Source organism: Hylobates moloch, unplaced genomic scaffold, assembly GCF_009828535.3.
Source record: "Hylobates moloch isolate HMO894 unplaced genomic scaffold, HMol_V3 SCAFFOLD_5, whole genome shotgun sequence".
Lineage (NCBI taxonomy): Eukaryota > Metazoa > Chordata > Mammalia > Primates > Hylobatidae > Hylobates > Hylobates moloch.
In genome coordinates, this window is record NW_026652280.1 from 107,575,741 (window position 1) to 107,593,505 (window position 17,765).

Consider the following 17,765-nt stretch of genomic DNA (forward strand, 5'->3'; position numbering starts at 1 on the left):
ACCCAATGTTGTTAAGATATCATTTCTCTATCTATAGACTCAATGCAACCCCAATCAAATACCCCACTGGCTTTTTGTCTACATTTACAAGTGTAGACAAAATGTATATGGAAATGCAAAGAACCTAACACAATGAAAACAATTTTGAATAAGAAGAACAAAGTTCAAGAATTTGACTACATGATTTCAAGACATATAAAGCTACTGTAACCAAATCAGTTTGGTATTGGTCTAAAGATAGATAAGGGAGGCTGAGGCAGTAGAATTGCTTGAACCCAGGAGGCAAAGGTTGCAGTGATCCAAGATCGTGCCATTGCACTCCAGCCTGGGCGACAGAGTTAGACTCCGTCTCAAAAAAAGAAAAAGAAAAAAAAAAAGGTAGATAAATAAATCAGTCAAACACAATAGAAACCCAGATACAGACAATTATATATGTGGTCAATTGATTTGAACAAAGGTGCTAAGGCAATTAAATGGAGAAAAGATAGTGCTCTTAACAAACAGTGTTAGAACAACTGTACATCTACATGCAAAAAAAAAGAAAAGAAAAGAAAAGAAAAACACCTTGATCACCATATACAAAAGTTCACTCAAATGGATCATAGGCCTAAATGTAAAAATGCAAAACTATAAAACTTCTAGAAAAAAATAGAATAGTTTTGTAATCTGGATTAAGTAATGATTTCTTAGATATGACATTAAAAGCAAAACCATAAAAGAAAAAATTGATAATGTTTATTAACTGCAGAAAAATTTTAAAATGTCTGGTCTTCAAAAGACACTGTTACTAAAATGGAAAGACAATCTGCACAGTGGGAGAAAATATTTGCAAAGAACATATATAATAAAACTTGTATTTAGAATATGAAATGAACCCAATGAACTCAGTGAAACCCAAACAACTCAATGGAAAATGGGCAAAAGATTTCAACAGACACTTTACCAAAAATATGTAGATAATAATCAAGCTCATGAAAAAAAAGCTCAATATCATTAATCATTAGGGAAATTTAAATCAAAAAACCATAATAAGATTTCACACCCACTACAATGGCTATAATATAAAAGATGTACAGTAACAAGTATTGGGAAGGATGTGGAGAAGTGAGAACCTTCACACATTGCTAGTGGGAATGTAAAAGGTACAACCCTTTTGGAAAACAATCTGGCAGTTTCTTTAAAAGCATGCCTAATGTTATATACCCCGAGAAATGTGCCCAAGAGAAATGAAAGACATGTGCACAAATAATTACAGCAACTTTATTTGTAATAGCCATAAAACTGGAAACAACTCAATGAATGGTGAATCAATAAAGTGTAGCACATTCATGCAATGAAATACTGCTCAGCAACAAAAGGAAATGAGCTACTGATACCCGCAACAGCATAGATAAGTTTCAAAATAATTATGCTGAGCGAAAGAAGCCAGACAACAACAAAGAGTAGATACTGTATGATTCCATTTATATGAAATTCTAGGAAATGCAAAGTAACATATAATGACAAAAGCAGAGGGGCGGGAAGGAGGAATTTAAAAAGGGCAGAAGGAGACTTTTTAGGATGATGGATAAGTTCGTCATCTTGATTGTGGTGATGATTTCACAGGTATTAGTGGTGATGACTTCACAGGTATTGTGGTGATGATTTCACAGGTATTGATTGTGGTGATGATTTCAACATATGTTGAAACTTCAAATTGCACACTTTAAATTTGTCCAGTTTATTGTATGTCAGTTATATCTCAATAAAGCTGTAGAACAGCAACAACAAAGAGATGGCTAGAAAAGCATATTACAGTAGTTGAAGTTTGATGGTAGAAATTCACTGAATCTTCTCTGAAGTCATTGTCCTCTGACAGTTGTCTGCAGGTTTCAGGCTATCCACCTACATAGAAGGTGCAATCTGCTGGGCCTCAAAAGCACACATTGAGGCAGATGGCCAACAGCTGACAATTCACTTAATTTCTCTTTTTAAATAGTTATATACTTGAAAAAGGATCGAGTTTGAATTAAATCCTCACAGAAAATTTCTATCACAGCATGGGATTCACTTCAGTAAAGCATCTTCCCACTGTCATAAATCTGCTTGTGTCCTTTTGGCAAAATTTGCTTCCCACTCAACCTGGCTTTGTTATCTTGTCAAGCCAGACAAAAATTCACCTCCTGTATAAAGCCGTCTCTGATCATCTGCCTTTTTAAATTTTTAAATTTTTTAATTTTTTTTTTGAGACGGAGTCTCACTCTGCCACCCAGGCTGGAGTGCAGTGGTGCAATCTCGGCTCACTGCAACCTCCGCCTCCCTGGTTCAAGTGATCCTCCTTCCTCAGCCTCCTGAGTAGCTGGGATTACAGGCACACCACCACCCCCAGCTAATTTTTTTTGTATTTTCATTAGAGATGGAGTTTTAACACGTTGACCAGACCGATCTCAAACTCCTGACCTCAAGTGATCCACCTGCCTTGGCCTCCCAAAGTGCTGGGATTAACAGGCATGAGCCACCGTGTCTGGCCTCATCCACCTTTTAGCACCATAGAGAGGTGCCATTAACCACCTGGTTTATATTGCCAGCATGTAGGGGCTGTAATATGGTACCCCAGCCCCACCTCCCTATCCAATCATTATTTTTTCCTAAAGAAAATAAGCTTGCCACTTAGAATTTAAACTTTACAATTAAGATAAACTGATTTAGAGAATAAATGTAGACATTTGAAACAGTCACAAGGATCCCCAAACCAGACTATAACTTGACTGAAAATATTAGCATATCAGAGATAGAAAAAGAGGTGTACCTATGAAGGGAGGATAATCATCAGTGGACACTTACTGTCCAGGAAAAAAGAACCCATGTGTACACCTTGATGCTCTGAAGCTATCAAATTATTTGAAATTTAGAATCCACTAATTAATTCCTCTTGCTCTAGATTCAAGTTTCAAAAACAACATTTTGGCTGTAATTTGGCTCTCAAATGTGGCACATATACCGAGAGATATTTTGCTGGGATCATAAAAGAGAGTCTAGTTCCCTAAGATGTTAAAATTCTCATTATAAATTAATAATTTATTATTCTGGGTTTATATAGTAGTCCTGTGATTTATCAGTTTAAGAAACAGACTTGGCTGGGTGCAGTGGCTCATGCCTATAGTCTCAGCACTTTGGGAGGGTGGGGTGGGAGGACTGCTTGAAGCCAGGAGTTTGAGACCAGCCTAGGCAACATAGCAAGACTCCATCTCCACAAAATAATTTTTTAAAAGTAGCCGGAAATGGTGGTACACAACTGTGATCTCAGTTACTTGGGAGGTCAAGGCAAGAGGATCCCTTGAGCCCAGGAGTTGGAGGCTGCAGGGAGCTATGATTGCACCACTTCACTCCAACCTAGGCAACACAGTGAGACTCCATCTCTAAAAAAAAAAAGAAAGAAAGAAAAAGAAAAGAAACAGACTTAACAAGTTAAAGACCAGGTTTCAACATATTTTCCAAGATAATTCCACTTTCTATGGCCTGTTAGGGAAGTCAGCTTTCCTTGGAGAGAGATTGAGAGAGAGAGAGAGATGTCTACAGTTCATCTTTCTGTTACAGCACTTACTCCATACTCCAGTTACTGAAGCATATTATAGAACTACAGATTCTGAGTTACCTGAGGGTAATTTTGTATCCAGTTTATGCTGGCCTCCACCATCATTGCTCAATAAATAACACTGAACTGAACTGAATTTGGATAATGTGCAGAGCTGCTTTTTTACATTTTTTAGTTGGTTGGGAGTTAGAAAATCGTACCAAAAACACCATTCCCCAAGTATAACCTCTAACACGCTAACACTCATTAAACCTTTAACACTATAGCTAAAGTTGTTATGTTTTTTAAAGTATGCTAAACTGGGGAATTGATTTTTAAATGAAGGGCAAAGTAGCACTAACCTCAGTCAAGTTGCTGTAACTGTTTCATTTGGGAATTGTGAAATTTTTTAAAAACATTTCAAGACTTATCATTACATCAACGAAGATGAATATAGGTGTAGTTTGTCAGATGAGTAACTATTAAGGAAACCATGAATGTTTGCTATCTATTTTCACAATTAAACCACAATTTAGAGGATCAAATTCTAACCCTACAAACTTTTTTTTTAACCAAAGACAGGGAGAAAAATCATACTCTTGTGATAAGGAGTCATAATTCATTTTGAATTCTGCAGGATTAATGCTGCTTTCCAGATGAGAAGAATTCACCCCGTGTTTGTAAAGTGATTAAGGAGACTTGTAATTATAAACACACATTCAGATTAATTTTTTTGTTCTAAGCTTTAAATAAAATTTCAAAGTATTTTATAAAATAATTAACATCCCATAGATATGCTTTTTTAAAAAAGTAATTATGTCTATAAAAGTAATTTGTATAAGGCAATAAAAATTTTACTTTATAAAAAAATCAAACAATGAATACTTTTTGCTTAATTCTTTCTTAGGAGCAGTAATTTATTATGAGTTCCTTAGAAGACATGTGATTTACTTAAGCTCAATTAACTGAATGTGAGTCTGTTTTCTGACATAAACAGTGGATAGTGTTATGAAAAAATAAAATTGTCAGTGAATAGGCTAAATTTCATAGTTCACAAATATAGCTATCCTGAACATAGAATACAGATCCAATGAACATTTAGTTTTATAATTAGCACTGTTTTAATCCAAATTCCAATTTTATGCATGGGAAACTGAGGCCTAGAGAAATGAAGTAACTTTTTACAGACCCGTTAGCTCAGAGGCTGGAATCACTAGGCCTGGTAGTTTGATTTATGAGTACTACCTTCCATGAAATAAAAAGCTAAAAAATGCTGTGATGAGGACACGTTTATTTCTAAAAAGCCTGCAGCACAATCTATCTCTTCTCCCAAAAATCGTATGTATGACAGATTTTTATGTTACTGCTGCTACATGAAAAAAAATTGAGCCTAATCTGTTCGGTCTTCCAGGCCAAAGCAAAGGAAAGGATTGATTTTAGAAGGAGCTTGTCCTGCATGGCCTCCATCCATCCATCAGGCAGGGCTCCAGCTCTGCAGGGGAAGAGAGGTAGCCCAGGAAGAGGGAATCACCACCCACCCCACCCTGAGATCTGTATCTAAGAGAAATAACCCTGAAAAGAAGAGCTGTAAGAGATGGCAGTGTGTGCTTTCGTCCGGGTGCATTTCCTGATCCTTCAGCTTTCATGACCATCTCTGATGTCTCCATCCTGGTATAGCATTCTGAGTCATGTGTTCATCTCTCCTTTGGCTCAACCCAACAGACACAGCCTGCAATCTCACCTCCATCAACACAGCAAATGTCTATGTCTCAAAGACCTTGAGATAGAGACCGAGCTTCCTATACTTTAGCCCTTCCAGGGGCACACCTTTATTTCTGGGCAACTCAACACTGTGCCTCCTCCTGCCTCCACCAAGTGCTCCATTACCTCCCTACCCTTCTCCGAGCAGTAGTCACTCAGCGCCAACCCCTCTCAGGCGTCGGGATCTCCAGCCCGGGGCCCCAACCCTCCGCGCGGTTCTTCTGCCCAGCGCACCGTGCGTTGCCACCCCCATCGCGTTCCTCAGCCTCCGGGGCTCCAGAGGCAGGAGCTGGCCATGCTCTCACCTCATCCAGGGTGCGGCCGCCGCGGCTGCTTCTTCCTCCTCGGCCGCCGCTGCCCAGCTCCCGGCTGGCTCCGGGCGCCGTCTTTCCCGGCTCGGGGCCTGCCGTGAGGACTGAGGGGTTCGCGTCGCGTCCCCGGACCAGTAAGGCGTGTGGTGAGCCCGGCGGGACGCGCGACAGCAGCAGCCAAAGTCGCATCGGCGGCGGCGGCAGGACCCGCTGTCGGTCCCCTTCATGGATTTCCTGGGCCTGGCCACCCCAGTCCTAGCTACGGTTCTTGCTTGTTTTCCTGGCGTCTTCCGGGACTGCCAGGGCGCATCCTCTGGGCCTGGCTGAGCATCCCCGTCAGTTCCCTGGGCCTCCTCCGCGGCTGCCTCTGCCACCTGCTCCGCCCAGATTGCTTTGGTCCTTCTCCCGCAGACACACTCAGCCGCCCTTCATCCTCTGTCCTCTCCCCATTCTCTCTCCACCCACTGCCTCATTCCCAGATCCCACTCCGTTTCTTCCTTTCTATCCGCTCCAATGTCACCTTCTCTTTATTTCCAACCTCAAATAAGTTTCTCCTTTTCTTTCTGTCTCTCTCAATAGTTTCCCTGGTTTCATCCTCCTCCCCGCGCCCCCGTATCAGTCATCCTTTTATAATTTATCCAGTTTTTCGTTTCGTATTAGTTCCTCAGAATCACTACTGCAGGTTGTTGGCTAGCCTCTTTCCTTCCTCTCCCTGTTTCTTTCTCTTTCCTAAAATCTTTTCCTTTCAATTTTCTCTTTAGTTTTTCAATTGTAAAAACTTTCTCCCAAACAACCTAAATTTTCCTTTCAGTTGAGACTGATTGCAGTTTTCCATGAACTCATAGTAAAGCATATATAGCTTGGTATCCACCATAAACCAAGAAAGTGTTTTAACCTTTTTTTAAAGTTGATTAGTTAAATAAATTATCCCATAAATATTCATTCTGAAAATCCAGTTCTTATATCCTACATATGTCCTTGAAAACAGAGACTAGTTTGCTTTTGCATCCAGCAAAGCAAAATGTTTCTGCAACATTATTGCATATAGCATAAGGTCAGCAGGGGAGGGGGAGCAAGGTTTATCTTTGTAGTTGGGCACTGTGGATCTCAAGGTTCATAGGCAACAGCTATTATTGCTGACTGACTGAATGCAAACAAAGCTGAATTCATCTTAACTCATCCTTCCAAATCTGTTGCTCAGCTCTGTGTTTTAACCCCAGCTCTATCTACCTAGCTGCTCAATCCCCAAACCTAGAAGTTGTCAGGGACCTATTTCTCTTTTACCCATCTCATCCAGTCATTAATTCTACTTTTTTACTCTCTCTCTCACTCTCTCTCTATATATATCTATATCTATTATATATCTATATATAGATATAGATAGATAGATAGATAGATTTTTTGAGATGGAGTCTCACTCTGTCACCCAGCAGGCTGGAGTGCAGTGGCAAGATCTCAGCCTACTGCAAGCTCTGCCTCCTGGATTCAAGCGATTCTCCTGCCTTAATCTCCTGAGTAGCTGGGATTACAGGCACCTGCCACCACGCCTGGCTAATTTTTGTATTTTTAGTAGAGATGGGGTTTCGCCATATTGGCCAGGCTGGTCTCGAACTGCTGACCTCAAGTGATCCTCCCGTCTCGGCCTCCCAAATTGCTGGGATTACAGGCGTGAGCCACTCACCTGGCCCATTCTTTCTTTTAAGCCTCCTGACTTAAGCTTTATCTTTACCTCTCCTTATCTTTGTCCAATCTGTCTTATCTGGGCTCTTCATCTAACAGCCTCTACCAGAAAATTCTTAATTATCTCTTCTTGTTTTTGTATCTTCTTCCTCTCCTTTTCCATTAGCTTCATCCCCAGCCCACAAACATGCTTAACTCTCCTCACTCTTAAAACAAAGTCCTTCCCTCTCTACCTATCACCATATCTCTCACTTCCTTTCACATCCAATTTGTTTAATATATTGTATTCATTTGATGTCCACACTTTCTGACTTCCCAATCATTCTTTACCTCCTAATTTTCTGCAATCAGGCTTCTAATCGTATTGCTGAACTAAAGGTATTCTCCCAGAGGTCCTGGGGAATTTCATGTCAGGCATAGGTAGGCAATGCCAGATCAGTTGCCCCTAGTTTTTCTCCCCACAACAAACAAATTCAGATCTAAGAAAAAAAAAAAACAACTTGTGGTATCAAGGCCACCACATTGCAGAGCACTTAACCGCCATTTAACCTACATAAATATCAAACTAAACCTCCCACTTCAGGGGGAAAGTGGGATAAAATATACATAAATATTTACATATTTGTATATATTTATATGTGTGTGTATATATATATATATATAGAGAGAGAGAGAGAGAGAGAGTCATGCAATGCATAACAAAGTTTTGATCAACGACAGACTGCATATGCAACTGGTGGTCCCATAAGATTATAATATCATATTTTTGCTATGCCTTTCCATGTTTAGATGTACAAAGACCTACCATTGGGTTAAAATTGCCTGTGATATTTAGTACAGTACTATGCTGTACAGGTTTCCAGCCAAGGAGCAATAGGCTAGGTGTGTAGTAGGCTATACCATCTAGGTTTGTGTAAATATATTCTGAATGTTCATACAACAATAAAATTGTCTAATGATGCATTTCTCAGAATGTATCCCTGTCATTAAGTAATATATGACTTTATACATATACAGATGGTCCCCAACTTATAACAGTTTGACTTAAATTTTTTTGACTTTACGATGGTGTGAAAGTGATAAACATTCAGTAGAAACTGTACTTTGAATACCCATACAACCACTCTATTTTTCATTTTCACTACAGTATTCAACAAATTACATAATCAACACTTTATTGTAAAATAGGCTTTGCATTAGATAATTTTGCCCAACTGTAGGCTAACATAAGTTTTCTGAGCACATTTAAGGTAGGGTAAGTTAAGCTATGATGTTTGGTAGTTTAGGTGTATTAAGTGCATTTTTGACTTACAATATTTTCAACTTAGGTTTATTGGGATATAACCCCATCATAAGCCTAGGAGTATCTATATATCTGTATTTACAATTCTTTGGAGGCATTGAAGAGTAACTAAAGCAGGCAGAACTTAAGGATATGATCCTGGAGAGAAGGCACATGAGGTGAACTCAGTGTTTACCCTGGAATATTTCTCTTGAGGGAATGCTCAAAACTAAGTGCAAGATAATAAAAGCCAAAAATAAAAAATACAGCAGTTTTTCTGGGCTGAGGAATAAAAGGCCGTATTAGTCTGTTCTCACACTGCCATGAAGAACTACCTGAGATTGGATAATTTATGAAGAAAAGAGATTTAATTAACTCACAGTTCTTCAGGTTTAACAGGAAGCATGACTGGGAGGCCTCAGGAAACTTACAAGCATGGTGGAAGGTGAAGTGGAAGCAAGCACGTTTTACCATGGTGGAGCAGGAAAGAGAGAGTGATGGGGGAACTGCCACACACTTTGAAACCATCAGGTCTCATGAGAACTCACTCTCACTATCACGAGAACAGCCTGGGGGAAATCCGCCCCCATGATCCAATCACCTAATACCAGGTCTCTCCCCCAGCAGTGAGAATTACAATTCAGCATGAGATTTGGGTGGGAACACAGAGCCAAATCATATCAAAGGACAAAGTTGAGGGCTACCAAAGTGCCTCTGATTGAGGGCAAACTCCAAGAGGGGAGAATTGCGGAGGAGCTCAACTATGCAAATTGCCATCATGATAGTAATCTAAGTTCCTACACTCAGCATGCACAAAGAAAGATGCCAAAAAAAAAAAAAAATCAGAAAACAGCAATTTAGGGTCTAATGAGGTAAGTGAAGATTTCAGCATCCAACAGAAGTTGGACTTCAAGCCTTGATAAGGTATCTGGATACCCAGGGTTTTCAGCTGAGATCTCAGCACATCCTTGGAGTAAGAGCAATATAATACTGAAATAAAATAGATCTAACAAAGCTTAAAACCAAGCCTTTTCAGGATCAAAGTTATCTGCCACTAATCTTTCTACTTTCCAGGAGTAGAAAGTAGAAACTCTTTGGAGGTAGATAACATTATCCAGAGTCTACAATTTTGTCTTATACAATATCTGGGATCCAATATAAAATAATTATGAGCCATGCAAAAGAGCAAATCCAAATGACTAAACACTAAGAGAAAAATGTTAATAGAAACAGAACTAGATATTAGAATTGGCCAGGACTTTAAATAACTATAATTAATAGTTTGAAGAAAATAGAAGAAAAGATGGACAAAGATGAAAGATGGGTAATTTACTTCAGTATAGAATTGGAATCTGTAAAAAAAATTATTGGACAAATATTCTAAAACTAAAAATTACAGGCTGGACATGGTGGCTCACGCCTGTATTCCCAGCACTTTGGGAGGCCGAGGCGGGCGGATCATGAGGTCAGGAGTTCGAGACCAGCCTGACCAACATGGTGAAACCCCCGTCTCTACTAAAAATACAAAAATTAGCTGCGCATGGTGGCATGCACCTGTAATCCCAGCTACTCAGGAGGCTGAAGCAGGAGAACTGCTTAAATCTTGGAGGCAGAGGTTGCAGTGAGCCGAGATCACACCACTGCATTCCAGCATAGGCAACAGACAGAGACTCTGTCTCAAAAAAAAAAAAAAAAAATTACAGTAACTGGAAATAAGAACCCTTTGGGTGTGCTTAACAGCAGTCTGAGTACAGCAGGATTCATGAACTGGAAGACAGGTCTATAGAAAATATCCAAACTGAAGGACAGAGAAAAAGGAAAAGAACATAACAGACCTCAAAACATAGTAAAAATGTCTAATAAGTGATTAATTGCAGTCCCTGAAAGAGAGAGGAAAGAGAGGAGCAGTATTCGAGGAGACAAAGCTCAAGAATTTTCTAAAACTGATAAAAGGCATTGACCTCTCAGATGCCAGAAGTTCAGCCAACCCAAGAAGAACAAAAGACCATTACCGCTCAGAAATATTAGAAGCAGTTTCAATTTAGATATTTGCTGAAGACAATTCTTAAGTTGAAACAACGGAAGAAATCTTGACTGAGAAGCAGGTTTGATAGGTCTAAGCAGTTCTACAGCACTAGACAGTGGCATGAGTCACGGTGATATGGGCTTGAAATGTCCACATAGAAGAGAGTGTGAAAATTGCCGGGCACGGTGGCTCACGCCTGTAATCCCAGCACATTGGGAGGCCAAGACGGGCGGATCACGAGATCAGGAGATCGTGACCATCCTGGCTAACACAGTGAAACCCTGTCTCTACTAAAAATATAAAAAATTAGCCAGGCGTGGTGGCGGGCGCCTGTAGTCCCAGCTACTCAGGAGTCTGAGGCAGGAGAATGGAGTGTACCCGGGAGGCAGAGCTTGCAGTGAGCTGAGACTACGTCACTGCACTCCAGCCTGGGCGACAGAGCGAGATTCCATCTCAAATAAATAAATAAATAAATAAATAAAAAGAAGAGAGTGTGAAAATTATATAATAAACAGAACCCACACTCAGATCAGCCCTTTAGTGCCAGAAAAAAAGAGGGATTCAAAAGAGAAATGGAAATTAATAGATTTTGATTATCCTGGTGGGAAATCAAAACCAATAATTTCACTAAACCATAGTAACTGGAAACTGAACCTGCCAACCTGTAACTTTCTAAATTTAGTAATGAAGTACCAAGATTTCAAGTGTCACTCTCTGAGAGAGGAGACTTGTATAAGTGATTTCCAACTCCCGTCTGCCACATATTAAACACAGTATAATTAACCTCTTCACAGTAAACATTTATCTCAATTGACTCAATTATAGGTCACAGGCTCAGATAATTGGCATACGATGTTTGTCAAACCAGTTAGGCTAACACTAAAAGGTTCACTCTTCTTTGTCTACCTGTGACACGGTTTCTGCTATGAGTTTGGAAGCAACTATAAATCTGAATTGTTCCAAATATTGCACTGGGTTCTGATAATATCATTTTGTTTGGTTAGCTCTAAGACCTTGAAATTGACATTTTAAAAAGTAGACTTTATTTTTTAAAGCAGTTTTAGGTTCAGGACAAAATTGAACATGTGATAGAGGTTTCATACATACATCTTGCCCCCAAGACACATACAGCCTGCCCCCCATCAAAATCCAGAGTGTACATTTATACAATCAATGAACCTACATTGACACACATTATCATCCAAGGTCCATAGTTTACATTCGGGTTCACTCTTGGTGTTGCACATTCTATGGATTTTGATAAATATAAAATGGTATGTATCCACAATTATAGTAACCAATAGAGTAGTTTCATGGCCATGTAAATCCTCCGTGCGCCACATGTTCATCCCTCCCTCTTTCCAACCCCTGACAACCACTGATCCTTTTACTGTTTCCACTGTTTTGCCAATTTCATTGTGTCATATAGTCAGAATGATACCATATGCAGCCTTTTCAGATGGGCTTCTTTCACTTAGTAATATGCATTTAAGATACCTCCATGTCTTTGCATGGCTTGATAGCTCATTTCTTATTAGCACTTTATAATATTCCATTGTGTAGATGTGTCACAGTTTGTTTTTCCATTTACCTACTAAAAGACATTTTGGTTGCTTCCAAATTTTGGTCACCATGAAAAAAGCTGCCATAAACATTCATGTGCAGGGTTTTGTGTGAATGGAAAATTTCAACTCTGGGAAAATACCAGGAAGCCCCAGTTGCTGGATGGTAAAGTAAGAGTATGTTTAGTTTGTAAGAAATACTTGTCTTCCAATGTGGCTACCATTTTTGCATTCCCCACCAATAATGAATAAGAGTTTCAACTGCTCTGTGTTCTTGCCAGCATTTGGTGTTGGTGTTGGCCTTTCTAATAGGTATGTGGTAGTACATTATTATCGTTTTTATTTGCAATTCCCCAGTGATGTATGATGTTGAGTATTTTTTCATATGCTTATTTGCCATTTGTATATTTTCTTTTGTGAAATGTCCTTTGGCTATATTTATGTGGATCTCTTTCTGCACTCTCTACTCTGTTCCACTGATCTATATTTCTATTATTTTGCCAATGTCACACTGTCTTGTTTACTCACACAGTGTTAGTCCTCCAACTTTGTTCTTCTACTTCAATATTGTGTTGGCTATTCTGAGTATTTGCTTCTCCATATAAACTTTAGAATCAGTTTATAAAAATCCACAAAATAATTTGCTGGGATTTTTATTAGAATTGCATTGAATATATTGGTCAAGTTGGGAAGAATTGACATCTTGACAATACTGTCTTCTTATCCATGAATATGGAATAGCTCTCCATTTATTTTGTTTATTTATTTGTTTATTTTGAGACGGGGTCTCATTCTGTTGCCCAGGTTGGAGTGCAGTGGCATGATCTCGGCTCACTGCAAACCTCCACCTCCCGGGTTCACGCAATTCTCGTGCCTCAGCTTCCCGAGTAGCTTGGATTACAGGCACCCGCCACCACCCGCAGCTAATTTTTGTATTTTTAGTAGAGACAGGGTTTCACCATGTTGGCCAGGCTGGTCTCAAACTCCTGACCTCAAGTGATCCGCCTGCCTTGGCCTCCCAAAGTGCTGGAATTACAGGTGTGAGTCACCGACCCAGCCAGTTCTCCATGTATTTAGTTTGTTTTTTATTCTTTCATCTGTTTTTTTAGTATAGTCACAGAATTGTGCAATCATTATCACTATGTAATTTCAGAACATTTTTATCAACCTCAAAACAAACTCCATACTCATCATCAGCCACTTACCCTTTCCATTTCTACCACCTGCTGTTCCTCTCCCCAGCCCCTGACAACTACTAATCTTTTTATATTTATAAATTTACCTATTCTGGGCACTTCATATAGTTGGAATCATCTAACATGTAGCACATTACGTCTGGCTTATTTCAATTAGTATAGTGTTTTGAGGTCCATCCACTTCACAGCGAATGCCAATATTTCACTGATTTTTTTATTGCTGAAAATATATTATATTGTAAGGAAATATCACGTTTAATGTACCTATTTGTCAGTTGATAGACATTTAGGTGGTTTTTGTTTGTTTGTTTTTTGCTATAGTGAATAATGCTGCTGTGAACGCTCATGTACATGTTTTTCTTTGGACATATGTTTTCAATTACTTTGGGTACCTACCTAGGAGTGGAGTTGCTGGGTTATATGGCAACTCTGTTTAACTTTTTTTAAACTGCGGAAGTGTTTTTACAAATGGCCTCATAATGTTTACATTCTCACCAGTAACTCAATGTTTTTCCACATTCTAACCACTTGTTAGTATGTGTCTTCTTTATTATAGCCATCCTAGTGGATGTGAAGTGACATTGCATTGTGGTTTTGGTTTGTATTTCCCTAGCTAATAATGTTGAGCACCTTGTCATGTATTTAATATTTATTTGTATATCTTCATTGGAGAAACATTTTTTCAAATTTGTTGCCTATTTTTCAATTGAGTTGTTTGTTCTTATTTTATTACTGAGTTGTAAGGGGTGTGTGTGTGTGTGTGTGTTCTGGATACAATTCCATTACCTGTTATGATTTGCAAGTATTTTGTCCCACTTTGAGGGTTGTCCTCTCACTTTCTTGTGTTTTTTGAAGAAAACAAGTTTTAAATTTTGATGAAGTCTTTTTATCTATCTTTTTCTTTTGCAGCTTGTACTTTCGGTGTTATACCTAGGAAACCATGCTGGATCAAAGGTCACAAAGATTTATTCCTGTGCTTCGTTCAAAGAGATATATAGTTTTAGCTCATAGCTTGATGATCCATTTTGAGATAATTTTTATATATAGTGTGATGTAAGAGCCCATCATCATTTTGCATGTGAATATCCAGTTGTCAGACATCATTTGTTGAAAATGCTCTCCTTTCCTTATTTTTTTTTTAATTAGACCATATATGCATGTGTTTATGTCTGGGACTCTCAATTATATTCCATTGACCTGTATGTCTATTCTGATTTCAATACCACACTGTCTTAATTATGTTGCTTGTTATTAAGTTTTGAAATCAGGAGTATGAGTCCTTGTCATACCTTTTTCCTTCTTTTAAAGATGGTTTTAATTATTCTGGGTCCTTTGCTTTTCTACCTGAATTTTAAGAGCAGCTTGTCAATTTCTGCCACAAAAAAAAAAAAAAAAAAAAAAAGAAGAGAGAGAGCCTGCTGGGATTTTGATAGAGATTGCAACAAATCTACAGATCAATTTGGTATTACTGCCATCTTAACTCTATTAAATCTTCCAATCCATGAACATGGAATTCCTTTCCATTTATTTAGGTCTTTTAATATTTCCTTCAACAACGTTTTGTGGTTTTTAGTGTACACTTTTTTTGTTAGATTTATTCCTAAATATTTTATTTATTTACTTATTTTAAATTTCAACTTTTAAATACAGAGGGTACATGTACAGCTTTGTTACATACCCACGGAGGTTTTTCTACCCATGCTCCCTCCTTCAGTCCCCTCTCTAGTAGTCCACAGTGTCTATTGTTCCTATGTTTATGTTCATGTGTGCTCAGTGGTTAGCTCCCACTTATAAATGAGAACATGTGGTATTTGGTTTTCTTTTTCTGCATTAATTTGCTAAGGACTTTGGCCTCCAACTCTATTCATGTTGCTGTAAAGGACATTATTTCATTTTTTATGGCTGTATAGTATTCTACAGTGTATATGTACCACATTTCTTTATCCAATCCACCCTTGATGGGCACCTAGGTTGATTCCATGTCTTTGCTATTGTAAATTGTGCAGTGATGGACATATAAATGCATGTGTCTTTTTGGTATAATGATCTATTTTCCTCTGGATATATACCCAGTCATGGGATTGCTGCATCAAATGGTCGCTTTAAGTTATTTGAGAAATCTCCAAACTACTTTTCACAGTGGCTGAACAAATTTATATTCCCAAAAACAGTAAGTGTTCCCTGTTCCCTGCAGCCACACCAGCATCTGTTGTTTTTTGACTTTTTAATGATAGCCATTTTTGACTTTTTAATAATAGCCATTCTGACTGGTGTGGGGTAGTATCTCATTGTGGTTTTGATTTGTATTTCTCTGATAATTAGTGATGTGGAGCATTTTTTCATACATTGGTTGGTCACTTATATGTCTTCTTTTGAAAAGTGTCTGTTCATATCCCTTGACCATTTTTAAGGGGATTATTTGTTTTTGCTTATTGACTAAAGTTCCGTATAAATTCTAGGTATTAGATCTTTGTTGGATGCATAGTTAGTGAATATTTTCTCCCATCCTATAGGTTATCTATTTACCCTGTTGATTGTTCATTTTGCTATGCAGAAGGTCCTTAGTTTAATTAGGTCCCATTTGTCAATTTTTGGTTTTGTTGCAATTGCTTTTGGGCACTTATCCAAAAACTTTTTGCCAAGGCTGATGTTGGTAAAAGTATCTCCTAGGTTTTCTTCTAAGATTTTTATATTTTGGGGTCTAACATTTAAATTTTTAATTATCTTGAGTTAATTTTTGTATACAGTAAAAGGTAAGAGTCTAGTTTCATTCTTCTGCATATGGCTAGCCAGTTATCCCAGCACAATTTATTGAATAGGGAGTCCTTTCCCCATTGCTTGTTTTTGTCAGCTTTGTTGAAGATCAGATGGTGTAGATGTGCAGCTTTATTCTGATGCCTTGTAAATGGAATTGTGCTCTCAGTTTCATTTTTGGATTGTTCATTTCTGGTGCATAGAAATGCAATTTTTTTTGTATATTTATCTTGTACCCTACAATTTGGTGAATTCATTTATTAATTCTTAAATTTTTGTGTGGATTCCTTAGAATTTTCTACATACAAGATAAAGTCATCTACAAATAGAAATAGTGTTACTTATTCCTTTCTAGCTGGGGTGCTTTTATTTCTTTTTCTTGCCTAATTGCCCTCATTAGAACATCAAGTACTATGTTGACTAGAATTGGTGAGAGTGGACATATTTGTTTTATTCCTCATATTACAGGAAATGTTTTCAAGTCTTTCCCCTTTAAGGGGTTAGCTGTGGGTTTTTCATAGATACCCATTATCAGGTTGAAGAAGTTCTCTTCTTTCCTAGTTTGTTCATTGTTTTTAACAAGATAAGATGCTAGATTTTCTCAAATGCTTTTTCTGCATTTATTGAGATGATCATATGGAGTTTGTCCTTTATCCTATTAATATGGTGCATTACATTTATTGTTTCATATGTTGAATCAACCTTGCATTCCTAGGATAAATCCCACTTTGTCATGATGTATAATCTTTTTCATATGTTGCCAAATAAAATTTGTTGAGAACTTTTACATCTATATTTATAAAGGTATACTGGCCTGTCATTTTCCTTTCTTGAAGTCTTAGTTTTGGTGCCAGGGTAATACTGGCCTCATAGAATGAGATGGGAAGTGTTCTTCTTCTCGTTTTTTTTCAAGGAGTGAAGAGTTTGTGTCCTATAAACATATTCGGCAGAAGTCACAGATTAAGCTATCTGAACCTGGACTCCTCTTTATGGAACATTAAAAAAAAATTATTACTACTAATTGAATTGCTTTACTTGTTATAGGGTATTCAGATTTTCTATTGCTTCCTGAATCAGTTTGGGTAGCTTGTTTCTTTCTTGAAATTTGTTCATTTCATCTAGTTTGTCTAATTTTTTGGCATATAACTTCTCATAATATTCATCTATAATACTTTGTATTCCACAGGTTGGTAATAATGTTCCCTCTTTCATTTGTGATTTGATCCATGTGTTTTAAGGAAAAGTTTGTGTCCCCACGAGTATCCCTCCATAAAAAACAAAACCTCCAGAAAATTCTGAGACTAATTTTAACAGTTACAATGTTACAACAAAGACAAATTTAAAACCAAAATGCCTCCGGTGTAATTTGTGGTAAATGATAGCTTGTGTTCAGACTAGACTTGATCATCACTGCCCAAAAAATGTCCTTTAAAAATTATGCAAATTTTGATACATCACCCATCATCCATTTCATCTATTTTCCAAAGTCTTGAAGTATTTTAGAAGTTCAATTAAGGCTTATCTCTTATCAGTATTTTCAAGTTTTTTCAGCAGCAATTCCTGGAGCATATTGAACAAAATTAAGCAGCCACACAAAACTTGTCCAAAATCCAAACACAAGTGCAGTAATTTTAGATAAG

The 17,765-nt window shown here is 37.9% G+C and overlaps 2 protein-coding genes across 14 annotated transcripts in view; one reads left to right on the forward strand and one right to left on the reverse strand.

The window, feature by feature from the left end:
• The window catches only part of LOC116467993 (myomegalin), a 230,303-nt gene extending 224,261 nt beyond the window's left edge, over positions 1-6,042 (reverse strand). For 4 of the 13 annotated variants that reach the window (XM_058439380.1, XM_032151590.2, XM_058439373.1 and 1 more), the window contains exon 1: positions 5,620-6,042. In XM_058439380.1, coding sequence (XP_058295363.1) covers positions 5,620-5,852 — 233 coding nt within the window. In that variant the 5' untranslated portion in view covers positions 5,853-6,042. The remainder of the gene's footprint in view (positions 1-5,619) is intronic. The other 9 variants (XM_058439381.1, XM_058439362.1, XM_058439364.1 and 6 more) reach the window with 3 other exon arrangements.
• Positions 1-17,765, forward strand: part of LOC116468019 (putative neuroblastoma breakpoint family member 7) — a 901,770-nt gene that overhangs the window by 530,753 nt on the left and 353,252 nt on the right. The window lies entirely within an intron of this gene.